General features: G+C 39.3%; 1 protein-coding gene across 1 annotated transcript; it reads right to left on the minus strand.

The window, feature by feature from the left end:
- Positions 1–676: 676 nt before the first annotated feature.
- Positions 677–22,113, minus strand: castor1 (cytosolic arginine sensor for mTORC1 subunit 1). Its single transcript, XM_004566701.5, has 9 exons — positions 21,769–22,113; positions 15,749–15,819; positions 11,812–12,005; positions 11,097–11,232; positions 8,914–9,037; positions 8,290–8,400; positions 7,032–7,114; positions 6,375–6,469; positions 677–1,702 (listed from the first exon to the last, which is right to left on the minus strand). Exons 1-9 carry the CDS (start codon positions 21,924–21,926, stop codon positions 1,631–1,633), a joined length of 1,044 nt encoding a protein of 347 aa, XP_004566758.1. The 5' UTR covers positions 21,927–22,113; the 3' UTR covers positions 677–1,630.
- Between the last annotated feature and the right edge of the window lie 1,489 nt (positions 22,114–23,602).

Raw genomic sequence — 23,602 nt, forward strand, 5'->3', positions numbered from 1 at the left:
ATAGTTCAGTCAGTGATTAACAAAAATGATCAGAGCAAACCTGCAACAGACTCTCTCTCGCTTTCTTTTTTTTTACCCTTTTGCTTGGAGATCTACAGATCAGCCTTCTTTTATTTCTTAAGGATCCATTCTGGGACCTCCACTTTGTCTTTTAAATGTCACCTTTGGACAACAATCAGTTTAATAAATATTATTGTTTATTCAAATACGCACAAGCTATGCTTTGGTTTCATCTTTGGAATTTAAACTCAGCGATGAGCATTTAAACACCAAATTCCTGCAGGTAAACAGTCAGGATTTTTGCCCAATAGCCTGTTCAATGTTGATTTGGGTTGAACTTAAGAAAATCTTCAACAAATGTGCTTAATAGGTAATTGCTCCTGTTACAGCCACAACAGGAATATCACTGATCTGAGCCCTACTGCACCTCCAGTTGGGAAGAACTTTTTAGTGTGTTGGTTTAGGTTTGTTAATACTCTTAAAATGAAAACCAAAAGAACACCACATTTCGCCTCTCAGCTGTCTCAACCGTTTCTTCAAAAAGAAACCCCCCTCCCATAAATAACTATTATCAAAGCTACTTAATACAGGCCCAGTTGCATCATGTAGGACAAATGACAGCAACATTTGTTGTCAGTACTTGTTGGAATGACTTACACCAAAGCCAACATGGAACTTATTTTAAAGAACTTTTATTAACTGAAGCAGCACAAAAAGAATTTTACTTCAAATTGTATAAAATGCATTTGTACCACCGAAAAACGATCTAAGTGATAATAGCTAGATACAAAGTTTATTGTGCAAAAAAAACAAAAAAAACAAAAAATAAGACATAGTGTTATTGACCTCAGGTTAAGAAATGCTGACCCATTATTTATTTATTTATTTAAAAAAGGAGAAATGGTCGCCCCCTACAGAGATTGTGGTAGTTTTGACACAAGAATCAACATATTTCTTCTCAAACCAGAACAAGTGAGCTCTGTTGTCAAAACCAAAAATTTTTTGCATGATAATTACAAACGATTGTTTGTCACCGCGTTGCGTTTCAAGCTACACACTTCCAGTTGAACACAAATGAAAACAGCAATACTTGCAAATGGTCTTTAAATGAAAAAAGAAGAAAAAAAATTCCCTCACAAACAAAACAACTGTTGCTTTGACATGATATTATAATATAACACCACACTGGAAGACTAAGATGTGTGTTGAGTGTATTCTGGTCTATGCTGCAAAACAATTCATCTTCTGACCATACATGTCTATTATACACGCTCAAGCCCAACTTTCAGCTTGTGAAACTGAATGCTAAAGTGTGGTTGTGTCCGTTTTCAAGTGTTTGTGTACTGTGATGTGCATTTGTCAGCTTGAGGACCCCCTAAGGCTCATCCTGTGCATCCTGCCTCGACAGGTATAACAGGAGGCCTCGCATACAAACTGTGTGCACGCACCACAGAAAAGCGCTTGCGGTGTTCATGGCAAATTTGTAGTAGTTAATACTTCTGGCAATGCAGTCTTAATCTAGGCACAGAGTTAGTCTCCTTCTCTGCTGGCCTGACACCTCTAGCTGTTAGAACTGGAGCAAGAGGACATAAAGAGCCAAGATCATCAAGAACTATCAGTCCTTCAGAAATCAGCTGGTGGCTGGTTCGTTCCTCTGGTGCTGAAGCATGTCTGTCACACTGACTATGTCCTCTTCAGGGACCTAGAAAAAAAAATTTAAATACGTATTATTACATTTATTGCTTGGCAACTTAAAGAACAGCTTTATTGTGTTATAATCTTATAAAGCTGACATGATGGAAATACTGTGGTTGCTTCTGTTATCTCATTTAAAAAAAAAAAAAAAATCTGGACTCACTTTGTACAGTGTTTTCTGCTGGGCAGGTAGTGTAACAACTGTTTTATTACAGTTAAATTAGCCTAATATGGATGCAGACAAGGTTAATCACAGTGCTAAGAATCAACCAAAACAGTAAAGTTACAGTTCCTAATACCAAAACATTGAGCTTACACAATGATTAACTTCCATGAAATCAATTGACATTTACTGGCCCATCTACTTTAGTTAAAGATAAAATGACTGTGATAAATTCACTGAAAGGTGCTGACCTACCACCATCTCATATGCACATGTTCTTTCACACGGACTACTGACGTACAGTGCTTTGAAAACACCCCTCTGATTAATTGTTTTTGGATATTTGTCACACTTGTTTCAGATTCAATCACATTTCAACATTATGCAAAAATAACGCAAGTAAATCCAAAGTGCAGTTTTAAATGATTTCCTTTATTAGGGGATAATGCTAATAATACATAATGATAATCATGCAGGAACACAACTATCTGAAAGGCACCAGGACCTCCACTCTGAATGGCTTTGGAGTGGCCTACTAAAGTCTTAAATATGACCAGATACTTTGGCTTGACGTTAAACGGGTCACTCCTGTTCGAAAACCCTCCAGTGTGGTTGAATTAAAATGATTTTGCTCTACAGTAATGTGAAAGAGTCACTGCACCTCTTGCTGTGTTGTTTAACATGACTTTCAATCCTTTTCATCAGTGTAAAAAAAAAAAAAAAAATTCTTAAAAAAAAAATTTCTTAAAATAAAAAAAATGTAACGATGGCATTACCCCACTCCCCATCAAAACACCCTCTGTTTGCGGGTGCCCATTGGCAAGAAATACATCTCAAATACTACAACTGGATGACATAGCAGAAAAATATTCCAGGATTGCAATTATCTACTAATGCAAAGAATTTCTCAGAAGTGCACACGTCATTGTGACGTCACAGGAAGTGTTTTTTGTTACTTTTTTGTTACTTTTTTTCTCTTAAAGTTGCAAGACTTTGCTATTAACAGAACAGTGTGGTTATGGTTCACGAGTAAAGATAGCACCTGATTGCAGTGACAGAACAGAAAGCAATAGTGTTCCGTGACTAAGACTTTGGTTATTACTCCCGTCATCCATACACCCATCCATGTTATATTGAAACATTGTACAAATATTTAAAATTTATAACCCTGTTTCATAAAGAGATGGGACACTGTATAAATCATACCATAAATAAGAACAGAATAAAGGGATTGTAAAGTGTCTTCTTCAAAACCCAAGAAGTTGAATCCTTCACTGCTCATATAAACACTGTGGATAAAAACATAAAGGTCACCAGGGAAGACAAAGGATAACTGTAGCTGACCTGCATTGGCTACCCATAAAATACCGCATCCAATTTAAAATACTGCTGCTTACATTTAAAATTACCAACAACACAGCACCGAGCTACCTTAAGGAACTCCTTAAATCGTATGTTCCTGCCAGAGCATTAAGATGGTGCAGCCTAGATCTCGGCTGAAGTCTAGAGGTGACCGGGCCTTTGCCCTGGCTGCACCAGAGTTGTGGAATAACCTTCCGATTGTGATCCGGGCGCCCAATTCCATCCAATCTTTTAAATCACGGTTAAAAACCTATTTTTTTTTTAATCTCGCCTTTCCTGCTTGTTAATGCTCGCACCTGACTCTTAGACTTACTCTATTTTTCCTTATACATATTTTTTTTATGGCTTGTGCTTTTATTATGTTTTTATTTTGATATGCATTTTATATTACCCCTGTGTATTAGTGGCATTGACCTGTGGGTATATTTGATACTTTGCTAAGGCCTTATAATATTCGTGTTACTTCTCTGTCTCTTATGTTAAGCACTTTGGTATACCGCTGGTTTTTAAATGTGCTCTATAAATAAAAGTTTGTTGTTGTTGTTTTTGTTTGCCATTCCTGGACTGTGCCGCGGGCATTGAAGAGAATGGAAACGTCAACCCTGAAGTTTACTGGAAGCCCACACACACGGACCACACACTAGTTTCAAAATGAGTTTGCGCGAAGCCTTGACTGACTATGACCTACACCAGTTTTCACACCTTGGCTCATGTGATTAGGTAGAGGATCATTAGGACGTCGATTGTGCCTGTTTGGGGGGGGGGGGGGGGGGGGGGGGGGGGGGGGGGGTGTACACTCGCATAGTTGACCCTTTTGAACTGAAGAAGCTTCTCGGATGAGAGGTGAAACTTCAAGCAACTTAAAGAAGTCCGGACACTTTTCTTTCCAAGCTCCTTAGACAACGTGTCTAAATGAAAATTAGCTCAAGATCGCTGCATTTTTCTTTGCCATTCTTTAAATTTGATCCTGTGTTTGTGGGAGGTATGAGATTTTTTTTTTTTTTTTTTTTACATTTTTCTAATCCATGTATTGCAGGGGTGGGTAACTCCAGGTCCCAAAGGCCTGTGTCCGGCAGGTATTAGTCATCACCCTGGGTCAACACACCTGAATCAAATGATTAGTTCATTACCAGGCCTCTGGAGAACTTCGAGACATGTTGAGGAGGTAATTTAGCCATTTAAAATCAGCTGTCTTGGATCAAGGGCACATCTAAAACCTGTAGGACAGCGGCCCTTGAAGCCTGGAGTTGCCCATCCCCGACGTCCTGGTTTCCAGAACCAGATCTTGTCGGTTTTAATTGCTGTGCTGCTTAAGCACCCAAAGATTGCACCTCTTCAATACCTTTATTTTTAAGGATTTTAACTAAAATAAATAGTTGAGAACTATTTATTTCATTGGTGAATTATTCACCTATGCAGTCTTCTACAGAGTAGGGGGCCTCTCCACATCTTTAGTCTGGAAAGACTGAGTCAGTTTATGTATTTAGTTTTTAAATACCCAGTCATGTTACTAATCAATTTAACTAGTTGTTTGATATTTGGCCTTTCACCATATTTCATTAAATTAAAAACAACACTTTGTTGTCACACAAGGGGCAGGGATAGCTCAGTAGGTAGAGTGGTTGCCCCATGATCGGAAGGTCGGGGGTTCGACTCCACTGAACGGCTACCCTGAGGTACCCTTGAGCAAGGTACCGTCCCTACACACTGCTCCCCGGGCGCTGCATTGGTGTATAATTTTATTATTATATTATTGTACTGTTCTCAAAGATTCTTAAGGTTTTCAAATCATTTCATTTACATTTTATACAAGACAGCTACTTTTTTTATTTGGATTATAGCTGCAGATAAGAAGTCTAATATTGCAGTAGAGAAATGCAATATCATACGTGGTTTACCTCAGATCTCTCTACTCACTTTACAGACACCATGAGAAAAAGCATTTCTTGCCTAAATGTAGAGGGGAAACTTGGTTTTGTTGATTCACAGGCAGGTTTCTCGGAAATGGCAACAAATGAGCCAGATAAAGCTTTCTTAGTAATTTTCAAGATAATGCAGATAACTTGCTTACCAAGCTGGCACATACACAATTTCAATGCAACCGATTTTTGACAGGCACGATAATGTGCATATCAAAATGAACCTTTGAAGACACGTCAAATTTTGATGTGCTATCAAACCACATGGAAAGTACAGAGTTTCAGCATCGTATTTGGAGTCAATTTAGCTACCATCACCTTCATCTTGGTAAGGTTCAGGTGTGTGGAGGCTAATACGGCAGACTGAGTAAGGGACAGGTAACCTTACATGTACCGGTACATTGAATTTAAAATAAACTGTGGAGGAAAGAAAAACAAACTTGCTTTGAGAGTGTAATATAGGACTTACCTCTATAAATTTCACTTAAATGTTAAATATCCAAAAATATACTGCACAAAATATCCTTTAAGTGAGTCAACCAGTTTAAGCATGCTGAGTAATGCTTCCACGAATGACATTTATGTGACCAACACTTGGTTTTTATCTGTGCATAAAGACACAGATCCAAACCTGAAGTCTTTAGACAATAAAAATGATACTGAGATATAAAACTGAGTTAAGTTTCACTTTTTTTAAGCATCCAAAGCAAAAAGTGTAGCAGCCTAGCCTATAGGGTTTGGGATCTGACCCTACAATAGTCTTTTAAGATGGAATCGTGGTCCATAGCCTGAATAACGATTCACATTATAGACTTAGTTGAATCTATATGATCGAATTACTAGCAGCATATATGACTGACTGAACACAAAGTTTGTGACTTCAACTCGAAAGGCAAACATCTGCATCCTGTTTTTATGCTTAATCTTAATCTTAACTCTGACAAGAAGTGATTTGCATTTCCACTGATTTGCTGATTCGATTTCTCTTCAGGATGTTACCCAATCACATTAATCTTTTGACCTCCATGCTGTCGTCTAATAACAGAATAAGTTAAACCTCCAGTATACACATTACATTTCCCTAGTTGCGTCATAACACGTTATACTTTTGCTAAGCTTGTGTGGCGTATTTATCTATTAATCACAAATGTGATCTGTTCGATTTATTTGCATAACCCATGACATGTCAGATTGAGACTGTTCATAATTTAAGGTGATCAAAATGCTGGACTCACCAGAGCATGGTCAAAGCTGAAGGTGCTTATGTAATAGGCAGAGATGTCACTGTCGGCGAGAGGCTGCGATATCTGGGCAACTATACCACATTCATCTATGAAACATAACGAGAGAAGGAGAATAAGCAGCACAATCATAATAAAGCGAAATAAAAAATAATAATGAGGGTTCAGCTGTTTGTAAATTTAATGAGCACAGTGTTGCCTGCTCATTTCATTCTCCTGTTGACAGAACAAGTTTTTGGTGACAAAGATTATGGTAAATCAAATCAATCATAAGTCTGTTAAGCATTTAAAAACCTGATAAGTAAAAGTGGCTTCAACCATCAGGTATGCTAATTTGGTCAGCACAGTAAAACATCCGTTTGGGGACAATTAAAGGCAGGGTTTTTTCCCATAGGTATAATTTATATTATATTACATTTATCCAACTGCCTGACAGGCAAACTACAAGTCGCTGTGAAAGTGTGATAGCATAGTAGTCTTTACTTCCACCAATCACCAAGTTCCTAATTACTTACCTGCCAAATCGGAAGTGGACTAGATCTGCGGTTGTCGAGATAAGTGAAGACGGATACAGCCAAATGCATAGAGTTACCTCTTGATAACACATATGGCTGATTTTGAAACATTTGGTGAATGAGTAAAATATCGTACCGAAACCCAGCGGTTGTCCTCCTATGCGAACCATTCTCCACAGCTCCCCGGAAGAGCTGGTAAAGAGAAGATCGGCCGGAAACCTGGAGCACACAAATCAAACGCTGATTTGTTACGTCAGAAATGTAGCGGGGAAAAACATCCTGTAGCAATCACCAGATAAAATACTGCAAAAGCAGCAATGCAGTGAGCTGAGAAAACATCAAAACAACTGCTGTTCAGTTTGATATTCATATTTTTTTGGACTCAATGAGGTTAAATTGTCCACACTTGGCTTAAAACGCCTGCATTAAAATGATCAAATAGAGCAGCGTCAAACAACATGAGCTGTGTTGTGCCTGAGACATTAAGAAGACAGAAAACCTGCTATGAACTCAAAGCAGCCTTCAGTGCACTCACTCAAGTAAGCAAACTTTTTATGTGGCACCTATTCATGTGCAGCTCAAAGTACTTCAGACATGAAGCAACTTGAGCAATTTATAAGCCAGAATAAGACTCAGTTTGAAATGTCTGGATTCATCAAGCATGAGTTTACTTATGTGGGTTTACTTATGTGGGGGACTGAACCATGAACTAAGCTTTGTCTCTTGCCAGAGAATGCTCTTGCTGCCACCCGAAGATTAAACAACAAATATACTAAAATAAGGATTTTTCTTTTTAAAGGGCTCTAAAATATATTTTGCCTTCATGATCTGTAATGAAATTATTTAGACAATTTGTAAAATGAAACCTAAAACCTCTGAACTTAATCCTAAAAGACTTTGGAAAGTCATAGATTTAACAATTCAAACACTTTATAAAGGCAGGTGACTTAAGAGTCATGAAGACATCAGCAAGCACTAATAAATGTTCACAAAGGCTTCTCAGGCAGGCCATGTTGGCAGATTTATCCAGACTGACAGTAACTAAAACTAAGGTCAATTCCTGTCTATTTTTATTTATTTTGTCTTTTTTCTATTTTCATAAAAGCATTTTAGTTAGTTGAAACATTTTCTTAAGTGTATTTTTATTTTAGCTAGCTAAAATGGTTTTGACTTTACTTTAGTTTTATTCAACTTTAATAACCTCGGCTCTCAAGTCCTCTGACTGTTCAGTGGCAAAAACATATGACTTAAAGATTTAATCCAGAACTTTGGAATAACTCGTGCCAGAGAACCTGAGGGGTTATACCTGTTCATACATCGTAAGCAAGAAAGTCATAGATGCCAGCAAAGAACCATGAAGTAAATTAAGAGTGTGGGAAATTTAGATTGCTTACTGTCTCTGAGCCTCAGTGTCCATCACCAGTGAGATGTATCCATCGATGAGGGAGAAGGAGAAGAATTTAACACAATCCTGGCTTGGACTTGGCTGGGGGTCCTCTTTAGGACTGAAAAGGAGGAAACACATTAAATGTGACAGAAAGACAGTAACATTTTTTAAATTTTTAATAAGGACACCACAATAACAAACTGCATCAGCCACACATTTATTACGGTTGTCAAGCACAGAGCAAAAAAGCAAGTCATAAATAAAAATGTTGGTCTTACTTTAGGAGAATTATACGTGAAAACATGTTAAACAAACATATGTATGCAGAATAAAAGCAGTCTTTATCAGCCTAGATTTAGTATAAAATATGCTACAAGTGTTTTTTCATTTCAAGCGTGTCCTAAAATTAATAAAAATACTTTATAAATTTTCACTTTAATGGTAATATAAACACAATCAAAGCAATGCTGCAAAGAAAAAAATGAAATAAATTCATATTACCATCAATAAAACAAAAACAAAAAAAGCCTGAACTGACTGAACTGAACTCTACTTTGAGTCTTCTGCTGCCACCTTGTGCTTTAAAACAGGTATTGCAGTGAAGTGATTAAAAACAAAAACAAAACGTCACCTGCTGGAATAAAAGAGAACATCGATGAGTGTAGTGGCAATGGACGGCAGTGTATCGGGATCCAGGGACATGACACAAAACTGGTTCTTTGGGATCAGAACCGGGTGAACTGTAGGCTGAATGGCTGCAAGAACAAGCACAGTGTTAGCCGTAAAAATGGGAAGGATTGGAACTACTACAAATGGGCATTGCGCACAGGTTTTTCAGATTTTTCTAGAGAATAAATTGTCTTTTAAGACAAAAATCCTTTTATCAGTGGATCTTTGTTGATCTATGGATCTACTCTGTTACTGTTTTCTATTGTTAAAAACAAAAGTAAAAAAATAATAATAATGTGGTAGCTTTTCAGCTTCTACGTGTATATTGACCTTCAAGCTCATTCATATTGTACAAACTCTGTTTTTGCCTAAAATACTGTGCATGTTTTAATAAATCACTGCACATACTTCACATTTTCCTAGCAAAATATAAGGAAATGAGGGTTAGTCAAGGCTTTTGCACAGCGCTGTAAGTCCCAGTTGGTTGCTGTCTTTTCAATCATGACTTCGCTTCTCTCTGTAGCATTTTCTCTTTCTTCAGTACAGCATCGTGGCAGCACTGCTGAGTTATAAAATATCAAAGAACAGCAGTGATGCCAGCGCTGACACGGCTGCATCAATAATGACTTTGCATGGGCTCACATGGCTGCCTTACATTCAAATTGAGTTGTGTAAGGTTGCACAAATGTTAGTCTGAGAATGCAAGACCGCTCACAGCAGAAGCTGCTACAATATTTGCAGTGTACTTGTAACCCATATCAACTACTCCCTGTCACATGACCCACGTCAGCTGATTTGAGGTCCCTCTTCTGATTGGCTCCTTCCATGTCGCGGCAACTCTGAAAACCGGCTGTGGAGGGATACTTCCGGGTTCGACTCCTGCTGTGGCTGTGAGCTTATGGCATTTAGAGCGGTATTGGAAAACAAAGCGTTTTCTCCCCTCAATTCATCTTTAAACTTTAAACTCAGCGGTAAGTGTCCTTAATATCTTTCAACCTTTGGTTGTCAGTAACCAGCCGATCGTTTTCACGATTAAAAAATGACTGTGCGGCAGCGCTCCCACCGCAAGCAGAACTCCGGTTCAAAAACCGCTGTTTTTGAACACTTTTATTTACTTAAGCATGTTAATGGGCTTACTTTGAAACAAAGTGCGATTGAAAGATTATTGTTATGTGTTGCCTTGAATTCGGCTATGCTGTCTGTTAGACAGTTGTTTTTCTTTATTGTTGTTTTTGTATTGTTTGTAGCGAACGCTACTGGAATGTATAGATTAAGCTACGTAGCCAAGATGATTAATGATTTAACTGTTTTACATTGATTGATGATGATTTGCATTGTTACCTAGACTTGCAGAAGAGCATTTTTTTTTTACCGGTAAACTGAATTGAACTTGATGTGCTAATGGACATTTTTCTGACCTACAGGTCAGGTTTTTTTTTCCCTCTTTGAATTGATCTTCTTCATATTGAAGTGGCGAGCCGGTAGGACCATTCTTTCTTTTCCCCCACTTAGCCGTCTTTGGATTACGGACATATTTCCCCCTTGTATGAAGCTGGACCCTAAGGAGGAATACCTTAAAAGTGAACTTTAAAAAGAAAAGGACCAAAAAAAGGACTCTTAGCAAAAGGACTCTTGCACAGAAAAATCACAGCACTGATTTATTATTTAATTGTGGACATTTACGTTGTGTGTTGTGTTAATTATTTTGTTCCATTTCCCCTTTCCCCTATTTATTCAATATATTTTTGGTACAAGACATTGCAGTTTTTGGTCTCATCATTCACACCATCTGGGCTCCATAAAGAACTATTTCTTCTGCGCGTCAGTCAGTAAATTCATCCATTGACATAAACTAGTCCTTAAATAACTTAGCGTTACATACTCACTACTGCATGTGTTAGACTTTTCTAAAATAAGATGCTTGTGGAATGAAAAAAACAAAAAAAAACTGCTTTTAAGTACTTTTCCATAGATAAAATCATTCTTCAGTTGTCGTTTAATGATTTGTGACCTGGACTGTAAAACAGTCACCTGATGACACCGGCCTTAGTGAACGTGGTGCTCTGGCATTTTAATGTCCGTACTTCCTCTGAGACAAATTGGATCAATGAATAAATCCATACTAAATAGCCCTGTGACCTGTACCTTCTCTGCCGTTCTTGTGGAGGCCGTTGGAAACATCCTGACAATGCACAGGAACAGACTCTCCTCCCTCCTCCTTATAGATATTGAACTCCTCCTCTAGTGTGCTGACGACCACAGACAGGTCTTTCTCTTTCACCTACACAACAAAGAAATTGTTGAAAATAAACATCACTAGTAAGACAGCTTATCGATTAAACATATGCAACACCTCCTCCATAAACATTTCATTTGTCTATAATGTCATGCTGTTTCAGGATACTACACTCGCTCACTTTAAGGAAATACCTGAGCTCAAGCAGCATGTGAGACATTAATATACTTGCTGACACAAACATCTGTCAAGGTGTTATGTATTTGTGCCCACTTCACACTTTTCACATCTAATATGTAACTTTTTAGTGTCCTCAGCACTGTTGAGGATTAATCCCTTAACTGCCAAATTGGTGAATGGACAAAATGCAAACACAGGCTTCTTTTATCTGGCAAAACTCAGTAGTAGCAAAAGGTTTCAGTGCATAATTGCAGGGTGACTTAAAAAAAAAAATGCATTTAAAATTGTATTTAGAATGTAAAAAATTGATCCAAATTATACAACCGTGAATAGTTTAGAGTGGCTAATTAAACACGATGTGGAAGCTAATAAGACTGGAGTGTAATCAAGCAGAATAAAAATAGATAAAAAAAATGTTTGCAGATTTAAATAGATGGTGCTTACCAGGATGAAGTCAGTCTGATAAGTGGAGAGCATGAAAACAGAGACATGCTGCTGGGCAAGGGGTGCAATGACCGACTTGGCAATCTTAGTCACGCCAACAGCCTGAGAGCTGCTGGAGGCACTGCCATTAGAGACCACGTTGAGTGGCAGCCAGATGGCGCTCTCTACCTGGAGGTGCTCAGAGGGCCGCAGCTCTAAGGGTAGAAATAAGAGTAAAGATGATTGGTAAGCAAAAAACAAAAAGATGCATAGATTAAAAAAGAAAACAAAAAAAGGCTAATATTAATTGAATACCCTTGGCTAGTGTTTATTTCAATGTCCAGCAGGACCCAACTACATATTAATACTGTTAAAATGCTGCTGATGTACTACTCAGGCTGTGAAAATGTTGCATGTTTCAGTATTCCCTTCATGGCGAGTCTAGGGGGGGTTTCTGTAGATTGAGAAATTTGGGGTTGGGATGAACTGATAGGATGCAGTGTTGGAACTTTTAAGCAGAGATTTCAAAACTCAGGACTGCCTTGGTGCCACAGATTTTAATAATTCACTTTTTAAGAAAATCTGTCCTACTTTTGTGGAAGTGCTTTGACTTAAGAGGCCTAGATGCTGTTTAAAAATTACCAACATGGTGGCTTCCATTTACATTTGTTGCCATGTTTTTGTTTTACCAAAAAAAAAAAAAGAAGAAAAAAAAAAGAACTTATCTATAAGAAAATAATAACGATGCCACTGTCACACTAATAGGAAACCAAGCAAATTTTCTCATAAAGCTCAATCTGCAAAAAAAAAAAAGTGCAAAACTTTCAGAAGTTGCAGCTGGCAGCATAGCCGTTGAAAACACACTGAGCGTACATGTTGTGTAAATATTTTACATTTGATAAATATTCAAAATTCTAATAGAGCAACCGCACAGCTTCTCAGAGGATCAGTCATGAGTTCCACAAACAGTAGCAGTTTAATCTACTTTAGGATCAAGTGCAGCAAAGTGGATTCTTAAAATGTTGCTGCTGTTGATGTATCTGTATCTTTGTGAGGCTGCAAACGAGGCGGTGTTAAAAGATTACTTCCTGTTGCTTTTTCTGCTCTGTACACTGAACCCACACTTTCTCTCTCCCACCTGCTCTCTCTTCCTTTGCCACAGAGACCTAACATGTCCCCGCTATTTACACCGCAAACGGCCAGCAGTGAAATAAGATGTGAGCAGCACTACAGCAAGTGCTTGATCATAGAGTGGGACTTACTACCAGTGCTTTTATGGGGCAAAGCTAAAATAGATGATCCCTCGCAACGCATGTCTGTAACTTAACTGGTAGTGGCAACCTCTGGGGCTAATGTGGAAGTGCCGAAAACTGTAGTAGCCACTTGAGGCGGGGCCCACACAATTTTTACAGCCCAAAAGTTTTACTCTCTAAAGCTATTTTGCATTTATATCAAAATTAATATGGCTTGCCGTATGATCAGCTGTCTAATAGACAATCTAATAAGTGTTTGCTCCAGTGGAAAACTGTATTTCCATATATTTTTATGTTACTTAATGCTAAAAAGCAGGCATCTGTTTGCACAATGCACCCATCCAGGCTTACTAGCGATAGCTCATAAGGAATTCATCCTGTTGTTCAAATATAATTACAACCCCCTGCAAAAAACAAAAAGAAGGTGGAGGCAATCATGCAAAGGGCTTCAACAGTGAGAATAAAAAAACCAAAACAAAAACAACAACAACAAAAAGCCCACCTTCATGGCGGCTACAACCATCTTTTATATACAGTCTAGATTTTTCACAAATTCACACTACCCCTGAAATTTTCTCAACATTATCACAATGAGCTTTATGCAAGATCACATATATCCAATGCAGTTAGATCATACGCCAAGTAGTCTTTACTTTCAGTCCTTGCAACGTTCTGCCCACGTAATAGCAACATTAAATGTCAGAAGAATTCACAGCAACTCTGTGGGCACGCCTCACCCAGGCAGCACTCTTACATAAACCTGCTTTGTGACAAAAAGCAACTGAATACAATGTCTTGACTGCCCAGAGTTCATGTGCAATAACAGCTTAGGCAGAGATACTCAGGTTACAAGCTTGGGAATTGCATGTTGTAACTTTTCATCTTTTATGCCAAACCTTTCATAAACTATTTATAAACATTTAAAAAACAAAAACACATCCATGAATACTTTTTGACATGCACGTTGATTTGAACTTCGGGAAACCTTCACAACGTAAAACATTACTAAATGTTGTCTACCTCCTGCAGTGAATATTCCCCTTTCTGTTTCTTTATACCCTTCAAAAGAAGCAATGTTCTGGTCGCCATAATTTGTCACAGGAAGCCCCTTGCGGCTTCACTACACCAGCTTTAACCTCTTAAAATAGGTTTTCCGTCAGAAGGAGAGCAAGAGAGGAGAGTAATGGAGAACCCCGAGGCGGTACATGCCTTTAACAACTACATTTGTGTTAAAGGACGAGACAAAAATGGCAGCAAAAGCACTGGATGGGATCAGAAAGTTGTTTTTCCAAATGAACTTCAACAATGTTGCGATAATCGGGTCCAGGCATTGTCTAAAGTTGGATTTTCTCACAAGTAGAACACAATGGGAGATTTTGTTTTCACTACTTGAAACACTTCATATGGTTTAGCTGAGAGGTGGTGCCTAGGTAGAGCATGTAAGAGGCAGGACACATGACGTCCATTCGCTTGCACTGAACTCTCTGGACAACTGGTCTATTCACAGATTCACACGGGCTCGTTCTGACATTACAAAGACTTTGTACTAGAGATGGCAGCAGGTGCTGTCACACACACCTTCTCTGCGTGATGTCTGGAAAAGTTCATTGCTGCGTTTCCTTTTTTAATTGCTCTAACAATTTATTTTACTTTTTACACAAGATTCTACTTCTTCTACTAAGTTCAGCAAAATAAGCTGAACTTTTTTCCCCCGGAAAGTTGCATTAGACCACTGTAGGTTATGTGGTGCTGTGCATTTCATCATCAGATGGTAAGTGTGAGGCTCTGTGCAGGCATCTAGGCAAACCAAACGACGACTCGTCCATGGACTACCTGTCCGTGTATGCAACAGATTATACTCTGCACAAAGACAACAGCCTTATGTGGTGGAGTGGTTAGCACTGTCGCCTCACATCAAGAAAGTCTCTGGTTTGAACCCTGGCTGGGTTCCTTTGTGGGTTTTCCTCTGGGTACTCCTGCTTCCTTCCACATCCTAAAGACGTGCATGTAAGGTTCACTGGTAAATCTAAATTGGCCGTGGCTGTCGGGTTGATAAAGTGCTTAAAGTGAGTAGAATAAAGTTCTATATGAATGTATTGTTAAGATGTGGCAGGGAGTTTAAAGCACTTTAGTGATGCTTTATACTGTCAGTCCTTCTTTCCTTCACTGATATCAGAGATAAATTAGATCATCTCCTGTGAAACTGGAAGTATGGCAAAGTTGCATAAGCTCTTTGGGAGGCCACGAAAAACACTTTTTTTGCTCGACTGACATAATTTAAGTTTACAAGACTTGTTTTCTTCTCATTGTATCTCCACAGTTTTAAGTCTACAACCATTCTACCGTGTGATATCTGTGAGGCTGAACAAGAAAGGAAGGAAGCAACATTAGACCGCTAAAACAACACAGCCCTATGTTGTGGACCAATTCAAGAATACATACTAATTCCAAATCGTGTTTTTACTGGAATCGGCAGTAGCTTCCTTACATTGTTTATCAGACCGTGTCTGTGCGTTTTGCCTCTTTTTCTCCTAAATTTTTACATTATTGGTAGATTATTTTTCTTCTGATAAGGCTGGCTGACAAACAGATATGCTACAAAGATTAGACATAGCACACATTTATCGATATCTGCACACAGTGTGGAAAATGTGGAAACATAACCCCCTGCCAAATAGAAATGCAAATGAACAAGGGTATTATACCTTTGAATCCTTCCTCGTCAAGGACAACTGTGTAGTTCTCTGGAGTCTCAGTCAGACTAAAGAACTTGCATCTGAAACAGGAGAGGAGGCACAAAATTAGAAAAAATGAAAAGTAGGAGATGACAATAGGGGAAAGAGAAACAGGAAAAAAGGCCATTTGCAACCAACAAAAGGAGGTTCAATATATTCCTTTAACAAGTAAATGGAATTTTTCACCAATATGTACATGGGGTTCGGGACTGGATGTCCTTTAATTATCACAAGCCTAAAGCTCTATATTATGCTTCTATCACTCCATTGTCTATAGCAAATGGAGGGGAAACATACCAAACTGGGGCACTGCTTTGGCTGACAAACGCTCCTTTCAAATAATGTCTGGGCAGCACAGTTTAAAAGGAGATATGTGAGCTTATAAAAGTCACTAGATTGTTTATACACATCTATAATTAAATCTGTTTTTCACAATTGGATGAACCATAGGCAACAGTTTACATCTTTATGGTCTTCTTGAAGCTTGTTTTTAAAAAAAAAAAAAAAAAAGTGTGAGTTTCATTAAATGTTTGAAAACTGTGTCGTTTTGCCTGCTGATACAGCCCAACAGGGTTAACAATTTTTGAAGAAAAGAGCAGCTGGTATGAAACAAGACAGAACATTGATGACAATTTATTGTAATCTCTTCACCAAGCTTTGAGCTATTTGTTGTAAAAAGGCAGACTCAGTGGCTCATGTTCAGTCCTACTGAATGGTGTCTCTGTGAAAAAACAAACAAACAAACAAACAAACAAACAAACAAACAAACAAACAAAAAAAAAAAAACACTAGGCCAATAGGATTTTGTGTGGTTTGACAGAGGAAAAAAAACTCAACATTCTGGTACGTTCTCAAAGAACCTACAAGTAAAGAATACAAAGGGAAGCTGATAGAACTGATCTGTGCATAACTCTGTCTATTGTCTACTTAAACATTAATATGAACTTTGACAAAACAAAGCAGGGTTTCGTTTTTCACTGGCCAGGCTAGACTTAAGATTTGCACTTCTTTAAAAAGAAAAACAGCCACAGTTCACACTGCTGATGTGTTGAGTTTAAACTGTTGTCATTTTGTTTCATATCTGGTGCCATTCTGGACTGGAGGGCTTCTAACACTTACAATCAAACATTTCTGAAGTCAAGCTTGACTTGGGGATGGAAACACAGGTAGCCTGGCTCTGTCCTTCAAAGCTCAGCTGATGATGTTTGTCTCACAGAATGCAATGTGATAGTAAACACTGTCTTCTAGGCTGCTATAGATAAACTTGAAACTTCATACTGAAGAGTCAAATCTTGGCATATATATTTAACAACCATTTTATTAGGTACACCTTTTCAATTGCTAATCAACACAAATGTCTAATTAGCCAATAATTTGGTAGTAAGTGTATGTATTTAGCAATGTCATCAAGTTCAAACAGAGCATAAGATTGGTGATTTATGGGATTTTAAATGTGAATATTTCAGAAACTGCTGATCTACAGGAATTTTCCCACAGCGCTCTCTCCCAGAAAAAAAAAAAAAAGAAGATATCCAGTGAGTGGTAGTTCTTTGGATAAATAATGGCATAATTTGGTGTAAACAACATGAAAGCATGGATTCATCCTGCCTTTTATCAACAATTCAGGCTCATGATGTTGGTGTAATGGTGTGGAGAGTGTTTTCTTGGCACCCTTTGGGCCCCTCTACTACCAACTGAACATCATTTAAAAACCACAGCCTACCTAAATATTGTTGCTCATCATGTCCATCCTTCTATGACCACCAAAGCTCAAATAATTTCAGACTCGTTTCTTGAAAACTGAGGTCACTGTAATCAAATGGCCTCCACGTTCACCAGATCTCAATGCAACAGAGTGCTCTGGAATGTGGTAGAACAGGAAGTTCACATCATGGATGTACAGCTAGCAAATCTGCAGCAACTGTATGATGTTATCATGTCACAATATGGACACAAATCTGAGGAATGCTTCCAGCAGTTCTGAAGGCAAAAGGGACAAAGAGGTACACCCAATGAAGTGCCCTATGAGTATACAAAGCAACAAAGGATTAGGGGTTGATATTTCTGGAATTTCATTAAACACCAATATTTTTACTGATTCTTCTTCATAACACTGATTTTTTAAAGTCAATATTTGGTCCCTATTTAATGTCCTGTGTTGAAAAAACAAAACAACAAAAGCAAATGGCAGACCAAAGCAACTGATCAATGACCTAAAAAAACAAACAAAAAAAAAACTTCAGGTGTGCAAATTCCACTGCCACAGGTCAGATGTCATTATTTTGTGCTCCTCTGCAAGTGTCAGAAAAGCAGCACTGAAAGGATTTGATAAGCTTGAAAGCATATGATTTAGATGGACTGGCAATTATGGAACCAGATTTTAGCTAGAACTAGTTAATACTTATACCCTTAAAAGGGAGATATCTGCTAATAACTGGTGGATTAACAATGGGGGATAATAAACACGTTTTGCCAGAAAGAAGTCAGGCTATAGCAGGGGCCTCATTAGCGAGTGTTTTTATTTTTAGTGATGGAGAACCTAAAAGCAGTTTCTAAATCGAAGATCTCTTTGTTTCATTTGAAACCCTAACAAGGAAGTGCGATTTTCCTGTATTCTTACAATGTTGCTGAAGATACATTCCTCTTCCTCTGCTTATCAGTCAGCTTAGACTACTACAGCCAAAACCTGAGAGAGACAGTCTAACTCCTGAGTCAGCAAAAAGTAATCCCTGGCATGAAATGGGACAATCACGCCACATAGACAAAGAGAGGCAGAGAGAATGCTGTTAACAGTAACTACCGGCTTTGCTAGCAAGCTCAGCCAGCCAATTGTGTTACAATACATCTCTCATTTCCTGTTGACCCCTCACCTTCCCTAGCAAGCAGTTTCCTGCAGCTAGTGTATGTCAAGCAGCTTTCCTGCAAGTAAAAACGGCAACGTTTAGTGCACAAATGAATGTGCTGTGTCGTTTGGAGCAGAGGGTGAAGACTGACTTTGTACATCCAAGTAAGCCACAGCTCAGCAACATTCTGACAGTTTGAGGGAACTATCTGTGAAACAAGTGTGCATATTTGGTTTCCTGTTTGCAAAGTACATGCAAGACAGATGTTTCACCTATACATCTATGCATTATAATGCACTAAGAAGAAAGCTGGAAAACCATTTGCACTGCATTGTTTTTGCGGTCACATGAAGACTGCAGAACTGCAGTCAGTACAGCCAAGGACCTCTTATGAAGTCAAAAGGAAGATCCAATTTGACGTCTACTGTTGTAGAAAAAGTAAAAAGTATATTTTCTTTCAGCTTCCTTCAAAGAATAAATCTGCTCAACAAAAAGAGTTATTGCTGTTCATAACTTGGTGGACACCAGTGGCACAGATCCATTTGCAGGCTTGCCACTGTAGATTCAGGCAAAGAATCTACAGTGGCAAAGCAAAGTCAGTGCCCCAAACATGTTTCGTACAGCATCCAGTAACATGGGTTGGAAAAATAAGCTTCTGTTGAAGTAGAAGGAACACTGAGAGAAGGAGATGAAAATAACTAGAAGAGATGAGGAAGCAACGGGTAGCGAGGGAGCGGCCAAGTGGGGAAGATGAAAACCAAGCACACAAGAGGTTGGACTTTGATCCAGCTGCACAAAACAACGGGTGGTAGCAGCACTTAGGGAGTGAGGGCTGGTGACGGCACTGGGCCTGCAACTGATGCTCCAGCTGAAAAAACATGATAAGCACACAGAAAACTTATGCTCAAGGGGGAGGAATGAGCCTCAAGCGACTCAAGTCCTATGATCACAGCACGACAAGTTGTCTACTACCTTAGCAACTTATGAAAACAAGATTCCTAGTTTTCTCTCGGGCTCTCCCCCCCCCAGTTTCATAAAGGCGGGTGGGTACGGGGTGTGGGAAGTCCTCTGTAAACAGGAGGAGCGGGAGCCCCAGCCTTGACGGATCACTGAAGCAGACAAGTGGAAAACTCCCAACCGGGTTTCTGGCTCGGCTGAAGTATTGTTCCAACCCATGCTCTTGTTAGTTAGCCGCCAAAGAGAAGAAAGGAGGACTGTGTGGAGCCTGCGGGGCTACATCCACAATTCAGGAAGAACAATATATTGAGCTGATGCTGAGCTTTGTTTATTACTCTACCTACAAAGTGTAAACAACTACTAAAGACAAAACCAGAATACTAATAAGACTAGAATGGCTTAGAAGCTCAAGGTGCACATTTTTTCAGCCATTCTAGGAGAATTCACTGATAACTTTGATATTTTATATTCTGCAAAACAGAGTATTTGACATTTATGTTTAAGTTGGTAATGACACTGACATTTACAGAGTAATATTGTAGCTAATAGTGCAAACTTTATTCCGTCATATGAATATTTTTTTGTAGACAAGGCAAAAGTGTTCCTTTCACTACTTTTAGCCTCTGCACTATAGACATAGTAAGCTCCAACGCGAATGGACGCTGAAGAAAAATCCACTATGCCACATGTGATTACCTCCTTAAAATTCTGCTCAGAGCTGCGTTCAAATCGCTTTGCACAGGGAGTTGTTCACAAATGAATAGCAGAGGCCTGAAAAAGGGAGATGGCTAAAAGTGTCCCGGAGCAATCAGGCTTGTTTTTGCTCCCCGATTGAAATCAAGCAACTAAAAACAAACTTCACCACCACTCCCCATTCCGCATCACCTAGTATTTGACCAAAAGGTGGAAAAAATAAAAAATCCCTCTTGCTCATGGAAAAAGAAACAGGAAAAACAATGGTGACATAACTCCAAAGCATGATCAAAATGCCCTTTCTGGTTTATTCAGTGCTTCGCCTACTTTTTAAACATATACTGAATGCTTCACTAAACCTGTTCAAAAAATGTTTATACCTTTCAAGTGAGTTTTTAAAAGTAACTATATATTTATATGGATTTTCTTGTTAACCGGTTGCCCAATGCCTTCCTCACACAAATCCCACACATCTATGATTATTCACAGAGACATGTTATTTACTTTCTACAGTACTGTAGAATAAGTCATCATGACACAGTGTGTCTAGTTTGAACATGTCAAACTTATTCCATTACCCAATACTCAACCAAGTACAGATGAAATCAATCGAGCATGTACAGAGATGCATTTGACATATGGATTTATGTTAGATGTAACTTCTCTATGGTCTTGTAAGGATGCACTTTTACTGCCCATCTGCCCCAAATAATGAAAACGTTGCTCTCTTTTTAAGAGGAAGCCAAAATAAGGTACATCATAAGAACCTTTCAGAGTATGGTGTGATGTACAGACTTCAGAATCCAGAAAGGAAATGACATAGGGAAGCGCTTTCTAGACAGTCGTTTACAGGTTCTTTGTTACTCAACACGAGAGCTGCAGCTGAACCCCGCACGGCCTATATCATGGTGGTCTGAAGACAGATGCCGATCTCTTCTTTTGGTCGTTTATATGTGGGCCAGCCGCAAGAATAAACAATTGCATAACAATGGAGGGATATCCAGGGATTAGCTGAAAACTGGTACTAATGCCTGGGTGAGATGAGAAAAATTTGCAGGCTGAACGTTGGTTTCGAGCGCAGGATGTCATGTATTAAGTTTGTTTCGGAGAGACGGGATCCAACCAAAATACACAACGGTACTGCACGCTTCTGAAGTAGTTTGATTAAAGCTGATTTTGTGCCCACTGGAAGAATCGCGTATTAAAGGTATGCAGGGCACAAAAATTCCGTTTAAATGCTGCAGATTTTTGTGCAAATGCAACTATAAAACAGAATGTCTAAAAACAAAAGCTACTGCAATTCTTTACATCTACATGCACTGTTGTGAATGATTCATGGAGGCAAAGCATGTGCAGGCAAATCGCCCAGTAATAGCTCGGCCACCCAGTGAATGAAGAGGCGCTGTAGGTTATCTCATATATCCGTACTGGATTACCAAAGCTGTTTCGTAAAGCAAAGCGACATGACCATCTGGCCCGATCAACGAATCTCCTTACCGTGTCCTGTTCCGGAGAAATATCAGCTTTATCAGTGGGTGTGTGAAATTCACCAGACCATTCTTGGATATACTGGTGACCCTCAGCCTGTGGTCCAATATGTGCAAGTCCATATTTCTGGTTGCGAGCAGTTCCTCTCCACTGCTCTGTTTCTGCATGCGGCGGAGAAGACGCCTTCCTAGCTGGATGATATCATTCAAATGTTAAAGAGACATAGGTCATGAGTATTTCCGCCGAATAAAAAAACCCACGTCACGCTGGTGCTTCTCTCAGAAAAGAGAAAAACATGCGACGCAACCATACGCCAGCCCCGCTTAACTACTGTATATTCAAATAAAGGGACAGCCCTAGAAAAGACACGCCCCCTCCTCTTAAAGCTACAGGTTTATGCCGATGCTTGGCACATGCACGCAGGGTGTGTGAAACGAGCTGTGACGACTTCCGGTTTTGTTTTCAAAAATAAAAGCCATCAAATATTCTCATAATAGTTTCTGTTCATTTAGCGGATTTGAATGAACAACTAAAACAAAAGATTACAATTATTATAACTATTACTATTATTACAATTATTTACACTTTTTTCACAAGAGTGTAAACAAAACAATATCAGTATAATTACTTGCTGCTTTCCCCCCTCCATCAACTACTCATGCTGAAATCTACCAAAGTTCTCTAATGACTCTGCCATAGCAGGCCTCATCAAAGTTGAGGATGACCCAGAGTACAGACAGTGGCCTGGTGCCAGCAGAATCATCTACTGATCAATGTAGGGAAAACCAAGGAGCTGATGATGGGTTTCAGATCAACCACACCAACACTAGTGAACATCCAGGGAACTAGCATTGAGATAATGGACTCTTATAAGTACCTGGGTGTACCCCTACCTGAACAATAATCTGGACTGGTGTCACAACGCGGATACTCTTTACTGGAAAAGTCAGAGCAGACTACCTGCTGAGAAAACTGAGATCTCTTAGAGTGCAGGGTGTGCTCCTGAAGAGCTTTTTTGACTCTTTGGTGGCATCATCCATCTTCTGTGGTGTTGTCTGTTGGAACAGCAACTTATCTACAGCTGGAAGGAAGTGGTTGGATAAATGGTCTGTATTTGTATAGCGCTTTACTTGGTCCTAAGGACCCCAAAGCGCTTTACACTATACACAATCATCCACCCATTCACACACACATTCACACACTGGTGATGGCAAGCTACATGTAGCCGCACTAACAGAGGCGAGGCTGCCGGACACTGGCGCCACCGGGCCCTCTGACCACCACCAGTAGGCAACGGGTGAAGTGTCTCGCCCAAGGACACAATGACCGAGACTGTCGGAGCCGGGGCTCGAACCGGCAACCTTCCGATTACAAGACGAACGCCCAACTCTTGAGCCACGATCGCCCAAGAGTCGGACGATCGCCCTGATAAGTTCATCAGGAAGACCAGCTCTGTTCTAGGATGCCCCCTTGACCCAGTGCAGGTGGTAGGAGGCAGAAGAACTCTGGCCAAAATAAATCAATCTTGGGCAGTGTCTCCCACCCCATGTATGAATCTGTTGCAGAACTGGAGAGCTCCTTCAGTGACAGACTGCTGCATCCTAGCTGCACAAAGGAGCATTATCACAGATCCTTCCTCCCAGCAGTTGTTAGACTTTGTATCCATCACTGATCCCAATGAACACAATAAGTTGTTTGCATCACTGCTGTTATTTGCACAGTTTTTCAATTTCCTGTAAAGTGTGTCTCTTTGTTGTTTTTAAGCACTTTTCACAGCACTTTTTGTACTTCTGTAAAAGAAAAAAAAACCCATCCTACTCAGCTGCACAGTTCTTTGAGCCTG

The sequence above is a fragment of the Maylandia zebra genome, linkage group LG12 (assembly GCF_041146795.1).
Source record: "Maylandia zebra isolate NMK-2024a linkage group LG12, Mzebra_GT3a, whole genome shotgun sequence".
Taxonomy (NCBI): domain Eukaryota; kingdom Metazoa; phylum Chordata; class Actinopteri; order Cichliformes; family Cichlidae; genus Maylandia; species Maylandia zebra.

Bases quoted from the DNA above. Each gene is read 5' to 3' on its own strand.
- castor1 (XM_004566701.5), bottom strand. From the start codon at position 21,926: ATGCAGAAACAGAGCAGTGGAGAGGAACTGCTCGCAACCAGAAATATG. The intron at 7,115-8,289 runs GTAAGCAATCTA...TGTGTGCTCCAG, and splicing joins GACACTGAGGCTCAGAGACA to GTTTCCGGCCGATCTTCTCT. The intron at 1,703-6,374 runs GTGAGTCCAGCA...TTTTTTTTCTAG, and splicing joins TCAGCTTTGACCATGCTCTG to GTCCCTGAAGAGGACATAGT.